The sequence below is a fragment of the Dermacentor andersoni genome, chromosome 3, assembly GCF_023375885.2.
Source record: "Dermacentor andersoni chromosome 3, qqDerAnde1_hic_scaffold, whole genome shotgun sequence".
NCBI lineage: Eukaryota > Metazoa > Arthropoda > Arachnida > Ixodida > Ixodidae > Dermacentor > Dermacentor andersoni.
In genome coordinates this window covers 84,529,516-84,550,654 of record NC_092816.1, presented here as the reverse complement: position 1 = coordinate 84,550,654, position 21,139 = coordinate 84,529,516, and the positions used below count along the sequence as shown (strand labels likewise).

Sequence of the window (21,139 nt, the reverse complement as noted above, 5' to 3'; positions counted from 1 at the left end):
AATGTTACCGATTGCTGTACATACACAAGACATGGCAATGATGTTATCAGCTCCTCATTTGAAAGGACATCCTACATCAAAATCAATTATGTACGTGGGAGACTAGCATTCACGAAGAACAAAAAACGACTGTAAGAATCTTCTGTAATATGGTTTTTATGAAAATATGTACAAGAATAATGTGATACAATAACCTCTCGGCCATTGCGTTGAATAGAAACCATGGAGGAATGTGAGCTTCTTATTCTTCAAATGGGAATGTGTGAGAGAATTCATTCACACCATTGCGAAAGAGATGAGCCTGTATCGCTTCCACGTAAACGCATGTCAAAGGTTTCAAGGTTTTACAACAAACATTTGCGTCTTACGATTACGATTACAACCAAACGGTGACGTCTTGTGATTATTGCAACATTCAAAGGTTACTCGCACTGGCAGACTCGTGGCTTGGAATGCGGATTTTTTCTCGGCCAATGTTTTTGACTAAGCAAGCGTGTTGGCTCCTACAGAAGCATGTGAGTTTCGTCATGCCAAACTGGTGCGCCCAGCGGTGTGGCGCCAACATGTCTCGTATACACATATCATGGGCAGCCATCTCTCCAAATGCAGGTCTGTAAGCTCACGGTAATGCAAAATGATAGCCTTGCTTCACAGACAAGAACTGTTACTTATGCCCTGCAATTTCGCATGGACGCTTAACGGGAAGACACACATCGGTACACAAACTATGTTGTATACTCAAGCCTAGCACTCGCTTCTAAGTTCACGTGCTAGCGGCCTGCACTTTCGGCGTGAGAGATTCCTCGCGCTCTTACTTTTTGAAACTCGCCAACAGATTAGTCGTAAGTGACGAACGCTCAGTGATAGTGTTCGTGGCACTCTGTAAAGAAGCTCGGCAACAAAGTAAATGGGCACCAAAAGGGATTCACAGTTAAAAAAAGAAAAAGGACTACCGAGACAACTGACATGTCAATTGCACTTGACATCGCCTAATAGAAATTTTTCCTAAGTCTTCCGTTGCGCTTAAAAAAGTCCTCAATCTATGATAATTCCTTTCGGTTGTGGTTTTTTGTTGACCTTCAGTTTAGCCTAGCACACAGGACACAGTAGCCTGCGCGCTGAAGTTGTGCGAAAAGAACAGTGGACGTGGCTCTTTGAAGAGCTCATGTCTTCGTCATGAATAAACAAGGTATTCGTTGCAGCTTGGTTCTTCATCGTAAAGTGATTGCCGCGGCTTTCGGGTCACACGTCTCGCGCCTTCAGTCCTTGAAGCGCATGCCCTCGATCATGTCAACTCAATAGTAATTTATCCGTACTTGCATGCCTTTCAACTTATGCGAGAATGTTCAGTGTCAGCATAGCGCTAAGTTCCTTGAGGAAAAAAAAAGAATGTGTAAAGACGCGCTTTTCGATTCGAGGCTGTCTTTCTTGCTGCCGAAGAATACCAGTTTTTGGACCTGACTTCGCAAAGAAATAAAAAGTAAAGCCATGCGCCATGTCGGAGCTTCACAAATAGCCGAGAAATGAAGAGGGATAAACTGACGTCAGTCACATACACTCTTCACGCCGTTTGTGTGTAGTTGGTCAACACCGTCGGTAATGACATAATGTCTGTGGTGTTTGGCACTGCAGTCGAAGACATTGTCGCTTGCGTGAGCCTAGCCCAGTCGGGCAGCTTCCCCAGGCCAAAGATGGGAAAGCCTATCGCGTGAATCATTCCCACTTCCACCAGGACGCAGATCATGTTCATGACGAAACCTGGCTTTGCCTGCGGAAACAAAGGAAATAAGTACTTATAAAGTTTGTGAAACATATCAACATGTCTTACAATAGATATAAAACAAGTAGTCGTGCATACTCAGAAAATTAGCCAGAGTGGTAGTGCAACCTACCGCTGCGGCTTAGCGGCTTTGGTGTTGCGCTCCTAAGCACGAAGTCGTAGGATCAAATCGTGGCCGCGGTGGCCGCATTTCGATTGGGGGGGGGGGGGGGGGGGAGTGAAATGCAAGTACTTCTGTGCCCCGCGCATTGGGGGCACGTGAAAGAACCCCAAGTGGTCAAAACTAATCCTCAGTCCCCTACTACGGCGTGCATCAAAATCAGATGGTGGTTTTTGCACGTAACACTCCAGAATCTAGTCCAATTGTAGAATGCGTTTGGGAACGAAAAGAATGTAGTTAGCGGCACGTGCACTTCAGGATTCGATGTCATAATAAAGAATAAAAAATATGACAGTGAAGCTACAATAAAGTGACAATGTCATCGGAAATGACAAATTACGAACTAAAGGAGGGGGAGCAGTGAATGCACAGTTTCTTTCAACTTATTTTATGGTAGCCCAGCTGCCGCATAGCAATTTCGCCTGAGACAATATATAATGGTGTTCAACTGAGGTTCAATCAACGTTAGCTTTTATTTATAGCTGATACCTAAAGTGGTCTTGGGTGATTCGAAATTTCAATTTGAAATTAAAAATATAAGTGCAGTATAATTTAGCGAATGCTTTGAATAAACATGCATAAAAATGTTCTTTATGTCCCGATCTGCAGTTCCACAATGCGCCTAATGTTGGTAACAGCCAAAGGCAGCCTCTTCTACGATTGAATTACTTGATACGACACAGATGTCCCTTCTCATTACTGTATCATTTAGTATTTTCTTGTTTGAATCAAGTATTTGGACAGTGTGAACGAGTGATGCCTGTCTTCATATGTGCAAAAGTAATGCAATGAGCGCGTTAGACAACGATGAGCAGAATTACAAGGGACAAAGTATCGCTTAGCTGAACAGTCACGCTACAAACATACTCGTAAACCCATAATTTGTATTGGCTAGTTCAAGTAATTGCACAACTCGCTGCGTTGTTTTGTGAAAGTAACTAAATCCATATAAAGTTCAATGTCGTTTTCTGGCTACTTAGCCAGTGGTCAGACTATAGTTCAGTCTGCTATCTTGGAGTATTGCGTATAGGAGCAGAAAAGTTCTACGTCGTTCTTTGTCCCATCAGAAAGCAATCAGAAGGAATTCTCTGTGTGTGCTACTGCATTGCAGATACGTGATTGAGTGACACCAGACTCACCATTTCAGGAATTTTCAGCTTCGCCAGCTCGTACACGATCGCATTAGGAGGTGTGGCAGCCGGGAGCATGAAGGAGAATGAGCAGCCGATCGTCACCGGCATCGCCAGGTATAGCGGGTGCACCCCTATCGCTATAGCCTGAAATAAAAGAAGAATATTTTGATTTCTTTCGAAATTCAAGCACTTGTTGTCGAGTGCTCGCAAACAGCTACAGCTAATGCCAGTACTATTCTATAATGGTGTTGCAGTTTCCACGACGTATAACAAGAACAGCTACAAATGAGAGCAAAAGAAGAGAAATTAACGAGAATGTGCAGTTAATATTAAAGGGAATCCAACCAACCAATCGCTCGTGTTGAGCAGTGAATTACAGATGACTCGTTATGTGAGGTCGGCCAATAAACATTACCGCTTTGACGGATGCTTAACAGGCGGCGGTTCCTAGAACGCCCTGATGGCCCCAAACCCGAGCGGTGTCATTAAAACAAGAATATCCATGAATTGCAGCCGGTTGCTATACGCTCTTCCTTTTCTTTATGATCCGATAACATATTAAACCCACGCGCTTTCGCACATATCAGTTATTTATTAGAAAATCAGCGCTAGATTCCCACGCACGGAGACGTCTAGCAACCCGCATTTCGTATGATTGAAGAATGTCATTAACATAATGTGATCTTTTGATGTCTCGTGTTAAACAATGAATTAGCGTGAAAAAATAATTTCTGTTGCACCGTCTAGCATCGTTTTTAACCCACAAGTCAGAGCAAGAACTTTAGTAACCTGCTAGCGGCCGGTATCTAAAAATAAGAAGAGCGCAGGCAACGGAGGAGACTGATGATAATGCGGAATATTTTTATGATGATTATGATTTATTGCCACCTGCCCTTTTGAAACGGGGCGGTGACAAATAGTCCCCTAGCCGGCTTGAGCTAATCCCATAATTAAGAGGTATTTGTGAATGTAACATTTCTTATATGTCTAATATTTTCTTTGTTTCGTAAAGTGTCTACGTCTAAATTGTATAGTTACCTATGCATGTACGAGATCCAGTCCTGTCTGTTGATTTCCTGCTTTTTTCTGCCCAACAGTACTCTAAACGTCTCTGGCTTAAGTCGACTGCTGATAGTGAGTTGTGGTCGCCATCTAGTGCGTGCCCGCGTTGAGCACAACACCCACGCTTTCGCTATCTCCTCCGTTTTCTATTCCCTCTAGCCATTTCTCTCGACCATAGGTAGCCAGCAGGGCCTCTAGTGGTTAACGTGCCTGCCTTGCTTTATCGGCACACACTCTCTCCCCGTATGCTTACCATTTCGCAGACGACGGGCAAGAGTATGGAACTGATGGCTGTGTTGCTCGTCACTTCGGTGAACATGGAGGCAGCGAAGCACAGGACGAGGGCCGTCAGCGCGTGAGGAAGCACGTCAAGGCTCTTCAGATGGTGCACCAGGAGCGCTGACAGACCAGATTGCTAGAACCAAGGAATAAAAAAAAAACGGCTCGTAAGAAGAATGTAATACGCTTTTGATAGCACTGTTCCTACTGGCCTTACCATTAGGAGGATGTTACTACATCCTTGCTCAAGAGGTGATCGAATCACACGATGTCACCCTAAGAGCTGGCCATTGCGTAAGGTTTCAGTGGATTCCGGAACGCTGTGGCTTACATGGAAACGAGTTCACCGACGGGGAGGCAAAGATGGCCAACATTAATGCCACGCCAGTGTCTATCCGATTTTCACCACCAGACACTAATGCATCAGTGTACAGACACATGCGCGATAATACCGCAGTATATTGGGCTTCGGCAGGTCATCGTCATCGCCGCCTTCACGAACTCGCCCGAGAGATGAAAACACGGGTACCACCTCCCATGAAAAGATGCAATACAAGATTGCTTTACGGATTACGATAAGATGTGGCCTTCAGCCGGCGCTACCTGCATCTCATCGGCTGGGCGGACAAACGCAAATGTGAGGAATGCGGTATTGCTGAGACGACAGAACACCTCTCGTGCATCTACCCGCGATTTGATGTACAGAGAAAATCGCTGACGGCCATCTTATCGAAATTTGTCGTTGCCTCATTGTCTGAAAAGGTTCTATTTGGACCTTCACCTGATCCTCGTCATCAGCCTGATTGTCTAAAGGCTCTCGACCATATTTTTCCAGACTTTAAAGAGTCTTGGAGCATGCAAGATTTTCATCACCATCTTCATCCTCATAATTAACGTATTCTCTATTATTTCTTTCTACGCCCTTTCCCCCTCCCCCAACACCGAGCAGCTGGTCAGAACATTGATTCAGGCCGACCTCTCAGCTTTTCTCTGATAATAAATATATCTTTCTGGAGCACGGAATGACGCGTGTGAAATTTGAAACTTTTGAATACAATCACATTTGGATTGGCAGCGGAAAGGCCATCTAATTCATCTTTATTATACATCTTTTAACATCGCTGTCTCTTTTCATTGACCTCAATAGACCGCAGCTATGAATCGGTGAACGTTTTTCTTATTATCCAGTGTTATAACTATGATCGCGAGCTCATGGCTCGTGCTCTTCTTGTTTCCGACCTTTGTTGAAGAAGCGGGAGGGCTGAAGATATGGAGTGGGAAAAGCGATCACCTTTTTTTAAATGTCATTGCGACTCTGAGAGAAAACTGTTGCAGCACGATAAAAATTCCTGCACCTTCCGCTTACTTCTGAGGTAGATCGAGTTTAATTTTTGAATTGCGAGTTGAGACAAATGTGCGCCACGTACACAAAACGTGGCTCTTTTGTGCCCATATAGCGTGCCTATGATTCAGTAGATAGCACTGCACTTTGAGCCGTGTGCTTACGGTATTGTTTGCAATGCTGTAAGCCAATTCCTGCGCCACTACTTCAAGAAATTCGGTACATTTTCGTTTATATTTAGAAAAATATGCCTAGCATACGCGATACGGGTAACCTCTTACGGTCTATGTTTCTCAGGCAATCGTCGTGAGCGGTATCTTCGTAAATATGGCATCGCTATAAGTGGTATCGCACAGCACATTCTGAAATACACCAAAAACCGCTCGAAAGTAAGGCAGCAGCACAGAAGAGGCCTATACGAACCTGCAACCAGCGTGTAGCGTATGACTCATCTCTGACAGCTTAGCGCGAGTGTTCTCAAACCAAAGATTTAGATGACCGCTCGCAAACAATGACATCAATCAAGTGACAAGAGCGATTCCCTAGTCGAACTGGTTAGTGTCGACATCGATTTGAATAAATAATGCGGAATAAAAGTTTGGGTGAAATATTCCTTTCTGCTAATATCATAGTGCTAATCTGCGCTCAGAAGATTCGCTTATTCCTAAACAGACAAAATACTCGCTAACTGCGACGAAGTACGAAGATATGCTGAACAACGGATATTTCACAGCGCAACAAAGGGCACAGAAAATGAGCCACAGGAAAGCGAAACACAGTGTGCGGCGTCGCGCTTGTAAAAATATACAGTTTACCAAGACGTACCAACCATCCCAACTACACACGCTGCTGTGGAGTTATGACACGGACAGTGAGCGGATGCCGTGGCTGCGGGTGACACTGACCTGCCTTAATCGCTCAACTTCTGTGTTTTAAGTAAGCCAAGATAAAAGCCGTAAGCACAGTATGACAAAGATTACAGACCCCCCCCCCCCCCCCCCCCCCATCAAGCTGCTTTAACCACTCACACAAAAAAAGAAAAGAAAACCTGAGGGGAAGTTGCGCCCTCTCTTATCATTTTTTTTTCTCTTTTTCCCTCAGCATAAATCCTTACACGTTCAGGCGTGCGGCACACGACCCGGCCATAGGGCAGGAATGAAAAAAGCTTCTGACGCAATGCGAGAGTCAGGGTCGAAAGAGTGCTACCTTGCAGCCCTCGGCGAGGCACATGCCCCCTCCGATGAGAATCATGATACCCCACTGAGCGCGGTCGCTGGCCTCCCGCCACGTCATGAGGGTTCGACCGCCGCGCTTGCGGGGATCCTTGGGAATCACGAACAGCAGGAACGTCGCCATCATGGCGGGGGCGGACGACTTTATGAATCTGCGTACACGTAAACAGGTTGAGGGCAAACACTCGTTATGACCGAAAGCGTCGCATAACGCACCCGTGAGCCAATTAACACTCGCAGTCCGCAAGGCGCAGCTTCAGGCATCCATAAAGGGCCGTAAGCAAAAACGAAGTCAATGCTTTTCCCCGTGTACAGAGTATCCTTTCCCAAAGTCGAGGGAGGGTGAATTTCATCGAAAAATACGGCACGAGCAAATTAGGCCCTTTATTATGTTCACCACACTCGGCGACATTCTTGCGTTTTTGACAAACTTTGCCCGCGTTTATGGATAAGAACGTCTGTACTGAACTTCGTAGCTGAAATAATTATTGGTTTTGTTGGCACACCGTGCACTGCAAACTAATTAGACAGTTTATCTCAAAACCGCAATAACAAAATTATAAAATTTGTCAGAGAAATACGTTATTCGCTTTTATCATGCAGCTCTCAAAATAACCTCCTCTATCAGCTGAACTTCGAATTCAATTGAAGTGAGGATATTTACAATTTGCTAAGTGCTCTTACCGCCAACTACAGTGAAGCTCTAAAAAGAAGCGCAGTTTCTGGCAATATAAAGTTTTCCACACACACACACACACACGCACACGCACACACACGCACGCACACGCACGCACACACACGCACGCACACACACGCACGCACACACACGCACACACACACACGCACACACACACACGCACACACACGCACGCACGCACGCACGCACAGATTTAAAGATCTTACAACGATTCTTGCACAATTATAGAGTGTTTCTATGGAGCTTTATGCCACGGTCATTGTGAAAGCTTGTGGCTATTTCTTTTTGCTTTCTATTTATATTCCTCCCTCGCGTAATTTTTAAAACGTATGTGTGTGAGGGTTACCTATAATTTTCGGATGGCGGGCTCATCAAACGTCTTATATTGCAGGGTTTATTAAGTGACATCGCCTTGACGCTCTTTAGCCACACCTGGCCCTTGCGCCTATAGACACCACTGATCGTCGTGAGCAGTTAATAACCAAAGAACAAACAACCTTTGCATATCGGCAAGCGTTTCAATTATTCCCTTTACACCAAGAATGCGGCAGCAGTAAAACAACTGAGGTGCGCGCGCGCACCAGAGACTTACTTGCCATAAGGATGCATTTCCACCCAGCCAGGGAACATCTGAGGCTTCATGGTGAACCAGAGAAGTATCATTGACGTCATAAGGAACGTGACGCACCACTCGGGAAAGCTGCGATCAAAGTGATGGCGAACAGTTGAAGCCTCACGAAGACAAAGACATGTGCGGCAAAGCTGAAAAATGCGACTTGCTATGTTGTGGCCGTGTTCATCAACCTGATCAACACACTGTGGTTACGGCATTTCGACGTGGGCAAAGCAGTCTGATGCTTACAAGATTAACGAACTTTCTGAACTCATTGGTTTTCTGTCGCTTTCTTGAAAAAGTTACTTGAAATTGCGAGATCTTTTGTCGCCTAAAATACCATTCTACTGTACCTAAGAGTACGTGTATGGGAGGTTTGAACATCCACAACTTTCATGCTCAATTTAAAGAAAAACGGGAGTATGGGGTTTTAGATGCCAAAATCACAATCTGATTATGAGACACGACCTAGTGGAGGGGCCCCGAAATAATTTTGACCACATGGAGTTCATTATCGCGCGCCCAATGCATGGTACAGGAACGCTTTTGCATTTCGCCCACCTCGCAATGAGGCCGTCGCTGCCCGGATCGAACCCGAGACCTCGAGCTCAGTAGCGCAGTGCCATAGCCACCGAGCTACCGCGGAGGGCCATACGCCATTTTTTTTTCGCACCAGCATGAAATCCGTGGCTTGCTACAGAAACCGAGGTGTTATTGTAATGCAAAAAGTGTTGTTCGTACGATTTCTTACGGCATGCCGTTTTGGCGTGGAAGACGAACCGTCTCACACCTCATCGGCATCCTGTAAAGCTGCTGTTATTACCGACATGACAACTGCATGCGGACCAAAAGGGGTCTGTTTTCTTTGAGAGTTACGCCTAGTTGATAACTCCTCGTTGACAGCATTGCCGTTGAGTGAGAGACGGTGACACACCGACAAGATTTTCTTGGACGACTACATAATTATACATCAGATCCTATGGCTAGCCGTCGCTAATGGCCCCATTCTTATTTACCGTGCTCAGAACTGCCACGTTGCGAAGTTGTGGCAACTGACAGGAAGGCGTCAGCATTGAAAAGAAAAAAAAAATCATGCAGATCTCACGCACTTTCGGAATCGGCGTGAGCAAACTTGTCATGGGCTCTCCGCCATCGCGGCCGACCGAGCCCAGGGGGCAAACTACCACCTCCGGGTTTGTGAATTGGCTGCACTCTGTCGCCACAGCGCGACCAAGTCATTGTTTGCGCCAGCCATAAGGACCACCTGATTACTACTTCCTGTGCCTTTCACCTCATTCAATCACCCATCTCCGCTTAATCATCGTGCATTCTCCGTTCCTCACACCAGCCACCGGCGCCACGAAACACAGCATAACAGCCTGTCGGACGTCAGACAGAAATATTTGCATTAAGGGCAACACCGAACTAAATCCAGCAACGAATAGATGTGTCCTCCTTAGTTACCCAAGATAAAACCACAGCGCAGTAAAATAACGCGCACGACGGCACAAAGAAACATTCTCTTCAAAACGAGCTCGGCTACCTCTTTAGCAGTATGCTCTGTCAGCTAAAACTACACGTTCGTTAGCAATGTATAAAGCCTTATTGAGAACTTATGGACGGTTGCGCATCTAATCTTCGTTCAGAGCTGCACTAGTTATCACAGTGATAAGAAAAAGAAAAGAAGTTATAATGTGCTGGTCGGTACTTGTAACTTCAGTTTTGCAATTCGTGTCATCTTCAGATCGTCTACAAACACAACGACAATAAAAAGAAAGTCGAGGGCATTGCACCGTGAGTTTGTCGTAATAGCTGTAATATCAGTACTTGCCTCATAGGACCCAAGTCCCGGTGTCTCCTGGAAATCTCCTCCCGAATTTTTTCTTCCGATGCCCCTTGAGAGGTCGCTTTCCTGTAGCACATTCCCGAAGCAGAAAGAAATGAATAGCGCGGTTTATTCTCATCCGGTATAAAAAATATTCACTGTACTGAAAGACATCGCGGTCTGTTTGGTATCATGTTACTGCACAATAGGGATTATTTTTTAAATGTGATTAGATTTTGACTTATCCTGCGAAGCTGACACAAAGAACAACGCAGCTATAGCTGCCAAGTTTGTGACTCGCGTATGTTGGAATAGGTATTTTTTGTTCATTGTTTTAGCTTTCTGCATTTTCAACCCACAGACTAATACGATTTGCTATTGTTCATAGCAACGCCACTGCTAGTGCAACAAAATTGTTATCTGGTTAATATTGCGAGAGGCCTGTCAATTGTTCACTATAAACTCCCTGTAAGTCATCACATTGTCGTAATCTTTGAAAATCGCTAAGAATAGCAGATAGAAGCCGGCCCCTGCACAGATGAGTGTGCTCCTGCAAGCTGCTGTAAACTCTTCCTCAGGAATTCACTGCACAATTGTGACCTAGCGGTATTTTGCAGCTTCATAAGTCACACGGTCCCTAAATGCTGCACCAACATTAAAACTTATTTTAATCACGCTTGCTTGGTCTCATGACACAATTGTCAACGACATGTAATATCGTACGAAAGTAAGAAAAGAACAGCTGACATTTCATATCTCACATTGCTTTCCTTCCGTGAAATCGAAGGTAGATCCACCCGATGAGAACGCATAGCAGCATTGTTGGCACATTGTAAAGCATCCACGTTGCAAAGGTCAACTCTGTGGACTCTGGAAAAGAGCTGGTTTTAAAAGAAATAACAGTAAATCTCGAGCTTTCCGGAGTGTATGGGCAGGCATTGCGAGCTGTGTGGCTCATCTGAAGCAATCAATTTTATGAACACTCGCTTATATATATTCAAGCGCCTCCGGCTTGGATATTTCTGAAGGTGTGCGAATAGTAATTAGCGCAACCGAATCGAATACGAATCCAATAGTGCCAGAAGCAAACCGAACTGAATCGAGCACCCAGTACTTTTTGTATAGTGTTCTAGTAATTAACAACTGGTTCCACCAATAATGTACCACTATCTTTACACATTAGTATATTCCCAACGTTATCAAGTTCCATCGCACGTTATGAAGTGTTGCTTATTAATCACACTAACGGAGAAATAGAAGCAAATGAGCAGTTTATTCGCATAATATGGACTCATTGGCGAGTGCTATTGGCAGTGGCTCAGCCGAAAAATTCTGCTTGCTTGAGCGACGTAATCTGCTCCATTCCGAGACTTATCGAATTGCATGCCTGCTATGACTGCAAGCTTTATCAGTCTTTCGCTCTAATTTATTACTTAATCGCTTTCAGTTGACAAATTGAAGAATTGAACTATTCGAAAAGTATTCCTATTCAGGGATAGGGACGGTTTTTCATTCGAAAACCGAATCGGCTAGCGGAATATGTGAACAGTCATTCGAAAGTTTAGAATATTCGCACAGCTCTGTTCGTTTGTCCGCCGGCTATACGAAAGGAAGCTCTGGTACACTATTTTCATGGCTTGGTATCTCGTTCATATTCTTACGTTTCTGGAGTCACACATGACTCTACCGGTTACACGCGAAGCCATAATGAGACTGAGGTTCCTCTGTTTTTTTTTTTTGCGCACATGAAAGTACGCTGAGGCAAGTAAAACATATCACACTATACGGTCATTGGCACAACAAAGTATATTAAGCTAATCGTTACACAGGACGTTCGCGCTGGTGCTGTTCATGCGGTTCACGGACCGGCAAGGTAGGCTGCAACGACGATACGTGCCACTTTTGAGTTTTGCACGCTGATTTACAATCTTTCTATGGATATACACGCATCTGTTTTCGTTGTTTGTAGAACCTTCTCTTTCCTTCCCCTCGCGCAGGGTAGCAGGTGTAACCTATTTCTGGATAGCGTTCCTGCTATTCCTGTCTTTCTATCTGAAGCAACCATCCGCTGAAATATATTTAATTTAATTGCAGAGTTTGACTCAACATGCGACCAGCTAAGACAAAACTCTAAACGCTGCTCGAAAGCCGAGCTGCCTAACTAAAGCCAACGGACCGTACCAAAATAGTGCCGAAACTTCATCTTATTCGCGCTACAAGGAATTCAAAATGGAAAGCTTGGGACAGACGTCACTCACTCATCCATGAGACCCTTGAGTACCAGGTTGGGCCCAGTGCCAATGAGAGATCCAGTCCCTCCAATGTTCGCAGCGTATGCCACGGAGAGCAGCATCGTCGTGCGGAGTAATTTCTGCCGAGAGTCTTCTCTGGAAAAGTGACAACAGATGCTTTTAATATCAATGGGTGTCGTCCTGACATCAGCAAGGAAAACAAGTCACCAAATCAATACCAGGGGTCGCATCTAATCTCACCAGAACTGCACAGTGCGCGAGCGTGCATGTGAGCGCACATGCACGCACGTGTGTAGGTGTGTGTGTGGGGAGGGGGGGGGAGGGCGTTAAGAATGAGCACTCGCGGCGAGCCCAGTAGAATATAATCAGTGCTTTGTCAGCACCCAAATAAAGTAAAACATTATGTTTTCGCTTGCGCAGTTCGTAGTATATGTGGTCTTGCTAAGGGATAGTAGCATGCCTTCGACAAACCCCGCCACTACCACTCGCGACTGTTTGCAACGTCGCCAGTTAGATTAACGATGAACCAGTTATAATCAGAAGGGATAAGACCGCGACGGTGTTTGCGGAAAGGACGCTGGACAAAGGCACGCGGTAACCACAGCATCGCTCTCAGCAACCTCTCTTTATTGTGGGGTTGACACTGCTGTGCTAGTGTAAATATTTCGAACAATCCTTCTTAAATTACGTTGCCAAATGCTTCAAGGGCATACTTTAAGATAGATGCATAAAATTGCGTTGCGATTTAGTCGAAGCCATCGGATTTTCATGGCTGTGTTAACAAAATCGGCCACGTCTTATCACACATTAGTAACGGGCACAATATCTTGCGCAAGACCCATGCAGCTCCCATCTTTAAAGCTTGAGATGACACGAAGCTCCCATCTTCAAAGGACGGGTCTGCTACACGATCACGGCAATGTTCAATGATCAACTACAACTAACCACCTATTTATTTTTTGGAGCAGAATACAAGTCAGACATCTCAAAGCACGTTGTACTACAGTGGTGTTATGAATACAGACCATATTTTATATCTTCCTAAGACCGCTTGCGCATTATATTTCAGATTGCTTTCAATCTTTTAAAACGAAAGCCGTAAGTGGCTCGTTGAAAGGGCTCACACGCAGAAAGCAAGCGGCGTCTAGTCCAGTGAGACAAAAAATATAATCTTCAGGGCCCAATCAGAGGGCCCAAGAACTGGCGGAGCGTCACCACGTTCCCGTCCCGACTTAGGCGTCGCCTACGGTTTCGGCCCGAGGAGCTCCCCGTATGGGATCTCTAACGGCTTAAAACTCCTCAGGACCTCACTGAAGTTCTTGATTGACTGACAGGAATAGCTCATATCCCCGTAAGAAAGCAAGGATGCAATTGCTGGATATGAATGAACGAACGAAAGGAAGAAAGAAAGGAAGAAGGAAAGTAAGAGGGAAAGAAAGAGAGAACGAAAGAAAGAACGAAAGAACATTTCGGTGGCGCATTAGGTGTTCGCATGTGTCGTTGAGGAGGTCGACCTACAGCACAATACGTTACACTGCGGCTCGTTATGTTTTGCAACACGTCTGACACCTCCGATCGTATAAATTAATCCATTGCCACGTGTGTAGCGGCCTTTCGCCTTCACGTGTTGCAGGAGTGAAACACGCTGCCGAATGTTTTTTTTTTTATTTTTTGAAAATTAGCTCGGATAACTCAAGATATTCATCCTGGGTACGAAGTACCATGTATTTGGAACCGTACGGAAGCGGTTAACTCAAATGTTTTTCATCCGCTTTTAGAAAATTTGACACTAGATTGATATAACCGTTGGAGAGCAACCTTTAAGTCTGTTTAGAAGTCATCGAGATTGCGTGAAAATCCAGGATGCAGCAGAAACATGGCAATGTAGCTGGCAACGTAGTTCTAACTTCACCTCTGTCTTTAGCCAATCAAGTGCAATTTTTATCATAGCGAACATGAGGAGATGGTTACTTCTTCCACGTACATCTCGAGGCAGCTTTTGGCAGCCAACCATGGCGCATAAATTTCAAAAAATGCTTTGCGCATTCGTAACATCGGCAAACCATAAAAAACCAGCTTGAAAAGCGATCATGTCCCATAGCTGTATTCGAATTTCAGGAGGATATATACCAGCTCGACTTGTTTCTTTCTTTCTATGTTGCGCACCAGCAGTTTTAGAATGCAATACCAACTCGTCCAGACCTCAACCCTAGTGATATACTGCGGCTCTTTGTAGAGAGAGCAAAAGTATTCTTAATGTGCGCAATGATGGCTTGTTTAGCTGTAGTGGCAAAGGTTTGTATGCGATTGCTCATTCGTTCTTCGTCTACATTCGGGGAATTCATGTTGACAAGAAATTTCTTCTGTTGTCCTTGGCGGCTACGCGTACGTTCTCCGGTAACACCGAGGCTTGATTCCTTCTTTGTGAGAAAACAGTCGTAGGCAACACCCGTATTCCCATTCATGTCTAATAGGCAAGGCACATTACAGAAACCCAGCAATGACAACTTGCCAGGTACATAAAGTGCTCGTCAAGTTCATTTACTTTGGATACGTGAAAGATTTCTAACGACAAAGGCGAAGCTTCTGCTGGCCAACTCAAGTACGCGAAATGAATAGATCTGCTAACAAGTAATTCAAAATTCTGTTTAGGAATGTAGATCAAAGCTTACTCAGAATCAGTAGTACGCGACGAATCCTTGCCGCCTGTCTTCTCGTCGTCTTTGTAAGCTGGCGGTTGTCGCTTGGTTAGAGACTCAAGGTCTGAACCTGCAAGAGATCATTGTACGCTTTACTGGTAGAAACGAATATTGTTCGAAGGAAGTTTGTAGAAGTGGCAATCTGTTCTCAACACACAAAGTAATTATCGCACGGGATGCTTCACACCCGATTAAATATCTACGCAACCTAAAAATATGCACGCTTCATTTCAGCATCATTGCGACGCTAGCCATTGACACAGAGACATTGAAGGGAAATGTTCCGCGGGTTATGGTGTCTCACATCTGCTCACTATAGCTTTGTCAGCTTGTTTGAAAGTTCTTTTCTAAACTGCCCCTTAAAGAAAGAACCCTTGCATGTAGGATCGCTATATCTTGGCGGCTGTGTCAAATATGGCCCAGCCCCAAACTATCCCTTAAATCTAAATGCACTGTTTCTAATATAGTGTGTCTATGACATGGTATGCCTGTACTTGCACCCACGCATTCCAATGTAGCTTTGTTTTCCTCGGGTCATTTAAGCACTAACAAGTATCATTGGTAGACTTAATAAATTTCTGAAGGTCATTGAGTGTTGTTTATCATTTTACTTCAGTTCAGCTTTTGTATAGGTTTACAATTTATTGTACAGTTGCGGTCCTCTGCAGTACCTATTAGCACACAGTACACGTCATTCCCAAATATTTAGTGCTTAGACATCCTGTGGATGCCACTCAAGTAATCAATATCAAAAAAGCAATAATCGAAGCTTGTGGACGGACGCGCGTCATCAGAGCGCTGGTAGAAGTCGTCGTCGCTTCTGTGCTACCAGAAGGCCGCGCCGCTAAATTATATGGAGCCTGTGGCCTCATTATGAGAGTTTAGCCACGCATATGAAATCGGCAACTCGCTTGAAGTAGTCTAGGAGGAAACAGACACATGCTCTTTTTATTCGCGAATAATAGCATCTAGCGGTCAACATTTCCGCGTATTACTTTATCAAACTGTTGTGCGTTGACCCTATGATTCATTCGTATTCAGTAATGCAGCCTCTTTTTTTGTTTGCTTTGCTCTTCCTCTGCATTTTACACATTTTATTTGCACAGTAGGTCCCGCCCACGTTGATTGCGACTTACGTCTTTATATGCAAACTCATTTAGTAGTTCGATTATTTGATATAAATTTGAATCTGCATTGCTTCTCGTGAGGATCTTCCGGCAATAGTTATTTGCCAAGCAACGTGGATAAATGTCCATGAATGTACAAAAATGTGCCAGACGAAAGTTTGCCGAGACCCAACGTAATGGCCCTTTTCGCATACATAGTTCTTGCTGAGCTTTCATCACCTGCGAAGAACATATGCTAATTACACTCAGTTTCTCATGGTTCGTGGTTTGATCTGTATACGCGCGCGGAAGCTATTTGAAGCGCAGTCATGTTCGCAGTCTTCTTTTTTTTTACTGACCTGTCACTACTAATTTTCGGTGGTGACAACTGCAGCTTGCAAGCATACTGCTCAATTGAGTATTACAAACGCACATTACGTAATAGTCGCGGACAGCTAGAAACGCTTGACGCTCTCAGGTTGAGTGCTCAAAGGAAAGTCGTGGATTCATCACACATCGTAGCAGCATTCTCAGCTTTCTCAAGTCCCAGCAAAGTCAGAGAAGTCCCTCAGCATGGTAGTTTTGCCTTTATCTAGGAATTTCTTTCTTAAGCCCACACTCGAATACTAAAGCACTTTTACATATAAATTTTGACTCCATGGGGATGATCGCATGTAGCATGGCGTAAGCAAGAGAGTTGTTGCGGCATCCCACTTACTTTCTACGTCTTTGGAGTGAGATTTAGTCGAGTTGTGCATCTGGTCTACGACGGCCATGACTATGGGCGCCATGATGGACGTCGAGGCAGTGTTCGGAATCCACATGGATAGTGACATGGTGACTAGCATAAAGCCAAGGAGTAGCCTGAAAAAAAAGCAATGTAAAAACGAAATAAGCGACTATAACAATGGGAGGCTTATAGAATCCCTTGACATGGAGTGAGTAGGGTATCTAAAATATTTTTCGAATTGATCACTTTGTTATATACATGGCACGTAGGTGGACAAGAAAATGTAGTTATCACCAGTCCGCCAGCCTTTGTTGACGCAGACACGACGTTTCCCAAAACTTAGTCGCCATAACGAATTTGTTTTTGCTATTTCAACCCACTTAGTATTACCGCGGGTATTGCGCCCTTAAGAAAAATAAAATAAAAGCAAAAGTGAAAGAATACTATTTGGACACAGATTCATGTTTATTTTGTCAGTAGTGATACATATGTTTAGGAGATGTTATACTGCAAGAGATATCGCAGTTGGAAAGGGCAGCGGGACCTTTTGTTCTTAGTTAGGAATAAACTTAAAGAAATGGTTACACAAATTCGGCAATTTTGAAGCAATAAAGCCTGTCGCAGCACATCATAACATAAAAAGTGTACATAATAAGCAACAAAAAAGCGTACCAAAAAGTAGTAATGTAAGCTTTCAGTGAATGCTGGTACGCTGATAATGTAGGTGAAGATTCGACATTAGCCGCCGGTAAATTATTCAACATTTAAGACTAGCAAAATGAAGGGTTAGCTTGCCGTAGATAAATTTGCGCATTGCTGTTATAAAATACATAGTTTCCCTATTACAGAATAAAGCAAAGTGACCATGCTTCTGCGTTCGTCCTTTAAAGCACAATCAAGCTAGTCATCACGTTTTTCCTCGATGTTTCCCTATTTTAAGGTCATTATAATAAGATGACCACAAAAATTATTAGGGTTCGGCAAGTAAAATGCCGCTCTAATCCTTTCAGGCGTCGATTATTTCTGTTGATTACAATGTTACTATCACCGGATTTCTCACATCTTCAGAATCATAAAAAGTGGACAGCTAGAGAATTGCTTGAGAACTTTCATTTCCTTAGTTTTGTTAAGTTTACAGGTTATGGACTCCGAGCGAAAGCTCGGAGTCTATAACCTGTAAACATAACAAAACACAAAAGCTCGGAGTCCATAACCTGTAACGTCTAGTCAACTATTTATATCAACTATTTCACGTCTAGTGAGCTTGAAAAGCACCTATTCAGCCATTACAATATTATGCCTGGTGCAACACGTTGCGAAAAACATTGAAAGTAGTGAACTCGCTACATAAAACGACATTCTCACATCGAGCGGGACCACCCAGCCGTCTACGTTCACACTCATTTTGGTAAACATGTTTCACACGTTATTAAAACTTGCAGCACAATTCCGATCAAAACTATTTCAAAATGCATGTGGGACATCTTAAATATCGTTACTTTCATCAATGTTTTTGCTGTCGATTCACTAATCTTGTCGTACACAATTGTGTGCATAGCGCCTTACATGGCTAACCAGTTTGTTGAACTAGGCTCGTTCTAGAGCTATACCTAGTAAGAAGCATTTACGTTTGGTCCTTAACTATGAAATTGACAAAAATAACATAGTCACCCGCTCTTGCTTATACGTACCTGAGATTACTTGTTCCTATGGCGAGTAAAGACCTGAGGGCTATCCTCTTGTGCAGATTGCTCGTTTCTACAGCTCCGGCCATGACTAGTGAACACAACATTACAAGTCCGATGTCCTGCATGAAGTAAGGTTCAGAAAGGGGCGATTATCATGACCGTATAATAACCGAAATTGCTATATATCTTCGATAAGTAACCTTAAGTTTCAAGTAGTGTGCTATATTCGTCAGTATACACCGGTAAATAAGCTTATGCTGTATATATTACCAAACAAGCAAATCAGTAAAGAAAGAAATAAGAAACAAACAAAGAAACAGAGCGCAAACAAAAAGAAGCCTGTGTTTGACCCACATCCTCACCTACCTGACTATAAATACTGGCTCTTCACCCTTTCCTGCTCCTTTTAAAGGGTCCCTCACCAGGTCTGGCCATATTGAGCTGACAAGCGGAGAGCACACAATGCGCGATAACGATCGTGTCTGCAAAGTATTACATCGCTACGCGCCGCGAAAAGATTTGAAACTTCAAACGAAACGCCGTTTTCCCTTCTCCTCGCGGCCGCCGCGCTACAAGCCGGAGGATGACGTACACGTGCTAGCGTGCCTACGTACACATGTTCGTGCTGTGACGTCGGTCGTGGTGACACGTGACTTCGAGAATTATTCAAGGCAACATCTGTTATTTGTACTACGTTGCTTGAATAGACGAATTGAAGCTTACAGAAATAGTAAAACACACAAACCGAATGTCTGCGTGTTTTTGCTTTACTTCGTACAGCAGCAAGAGAGACGCACTTCCGTTTCGTCTGCTTGTTCCCACGTCGTGCCGTCGCGCGCGCTGGCACCGAAACAATGCAACTTTCTAGCGTGTGCCAGCGCGGGATCGAACAACTGCCTCAGTTGTTCGTGCAGCACTGATTTATACCGCTAGTCAGGTGTACTCATGCACAGCGCGCAAAATCGTGCGCTGCGCCAAGCGAGACAATCCCAACAGCTCGAGCGTGACGCCGTCTGCGGAAGTGCGCAGCACCGCAAAAAGCGAGCAGAAAAAAATGAAGACGGGGCCCGTGACGTATACGTCACGTGATCCTCGAGGTTCAGTATGGGAGAACGCAGGAAAAGAATTTCGCTTGCGGAGGCTAGACGGGGAAGTGGAGAGAGCGTGAATGGCTGCAGTGAAGCTCGCTTCCTGAAATCATGGGTTCGCGGCATTGAAATATTTCTATCTGGGCTATTAATGAGCTCACTTGAAAAAAATTTACGGCAGAACAACTCCCTAGAGGGCACGTAACAACTTCCAGCGTATAACTGAAGTTTTCTATGTGGCCTTGTGAGGGGCCCTTTAAGGAATCGCATTACTCGCGTTTAACAGAAAAGTCTATGCGCATGTGAGGCTCCAAGGTCCCGGAATGACAACTGAACAGTAAAATTCTAGAGGCCACACTCCCTTCCCCCGAGTCTGGGCAATGCGTGTGTTATCAAACGGCTTTCATATTGCCACGACCAACTTGGTGACATTTAAGTTGCGCGCCCTTTGCATTGGGCACCGTGCACGCCGTACAGTGGTGGTGTTCAGCAACCATAGGCAGCGATCTTCGTGGCACGGGCAGCCAGTTGGACTCGGCTCGCATGCGCCACGCGCACGAGGCATCCCGCGAGGGAAGAGGAAGACGGTTCGAGCCCAGTTTGAGAACGCGACTGCCGCGGATATTCTTCACGACCGCAGTGACTTTTACTAGTGGGCACAAGTTCGCCTTTAATAAATATCGTTGTTTTACTAACATCGTTACATTTCTGGTGGAGGTGCGGGGTATGAGTCGAAGCCCCACGAACGAAAGTCAGCGTAGCCCCGACAACCCGCGAGTCCATCCCGTGGAACTGACACCTGTACACCAGCGGACCAGCCGCCGTCTTCGAGGCGACTCGCCTGAATTCGGCCCTCTTCTCTTCGTGCCAAGAGAAACTCCCACAACGGACGCCGCCACAATGACTACCCAGGTAACACCGGCACAGCTAGTCGTAAGCCAACCTCGCAAGCCGCCAACATTCCATGGTGACTCGTTCGAAGACGTGGAAGATTGGTTGGAGCTGTTCGAGAGAGTGGCGAGCTTTAATGAATGGAATGAGAGACAGAAGCTCCGTAACGTATATTTCGCTTTGGAAGACTTCGCAAAAACGTGGTATGAAAACCACGAACCCTCTTTGACCTCTTGGGAGGAATTTCGACGACAACTGCTAGCAACGTACGCCAGCACGGATCGTAAAGAAAAGGCGGAAATCGCACTTCAAGCCAGGAACCAGCTCACAAACGAGAACGTGGCGATGTACATCGAGGACATGTCCCGCCTGTTCAAGCGGGCTGATCCCACCATGAGTGAAGATAAGAAGCTACGCCATCTCATGCGTGGAGTAAAGCAGGAACTCTTCGCAGTTCTCGTCCGCAACCCACCGCGCACGGTCGCCGAGTTCAGATGTGAAGCAACGACCATCGAAAAGACCCTGGAACAGCGGGCTCGGCAATACAACCGTGAGGCAAGCT

At 44.9% G+C, this 21,139-nt stretch overlaps 1 protein-coding gene across 1 annotated transcript in view; it reads right to left on the bottom strand.

The window, feature by feature from the left end:
- LOC126544086 (Na(+)/citrate cotransporter-like) overlaps positions 1-21,139 on the bottom strand; it is a 119,029-nt gene that overhangs the window by 56,260 nt on the left and 41,630 nt on the right. Inside the window, exons 4-14 of the mRNA XM_050191292.3 lie at positions 18,602-18,717; positions 16,899-17,044; positions 15,048-15,144; positions 12,382-12,510; positions 10,885-11,004; positions 10,130-10,210; positions 8,278-8,385; positions 6,963-7,140; positions 4,389-4,550; positions 3,080-3,217; positions 1,566-1,768 (exon numbers count right to left, since the gene is read on the bottom strand). Coding sequence (XP_050047249.2) covers positions 1,566-1,768; positions 3,080-3,217; positions 4,389-4,550; positions 6,963-7,140; positions 8,278-8,385; positions 10,130-10,210; positions 10,885-11,004; positions 12,382-12,510; positions 15,048-15,144; positions 16,899-17,044; positions 18,602-18,717 — 1,478 coding nt within the window. The remainder of the gene's footprint in view (positions 1-1,565; positions 1,769-3,079; positions 3,218-4,388; positions 4,551-6,962; positions 7,141-8,277; positions 8,386-10,129; positions 10,211-10,884; positions 11,005-12,381; positions 12,511-15,047; positions 15,145-16,898; positions 17,045-18,601; positions 18,718-21,139) is intronic.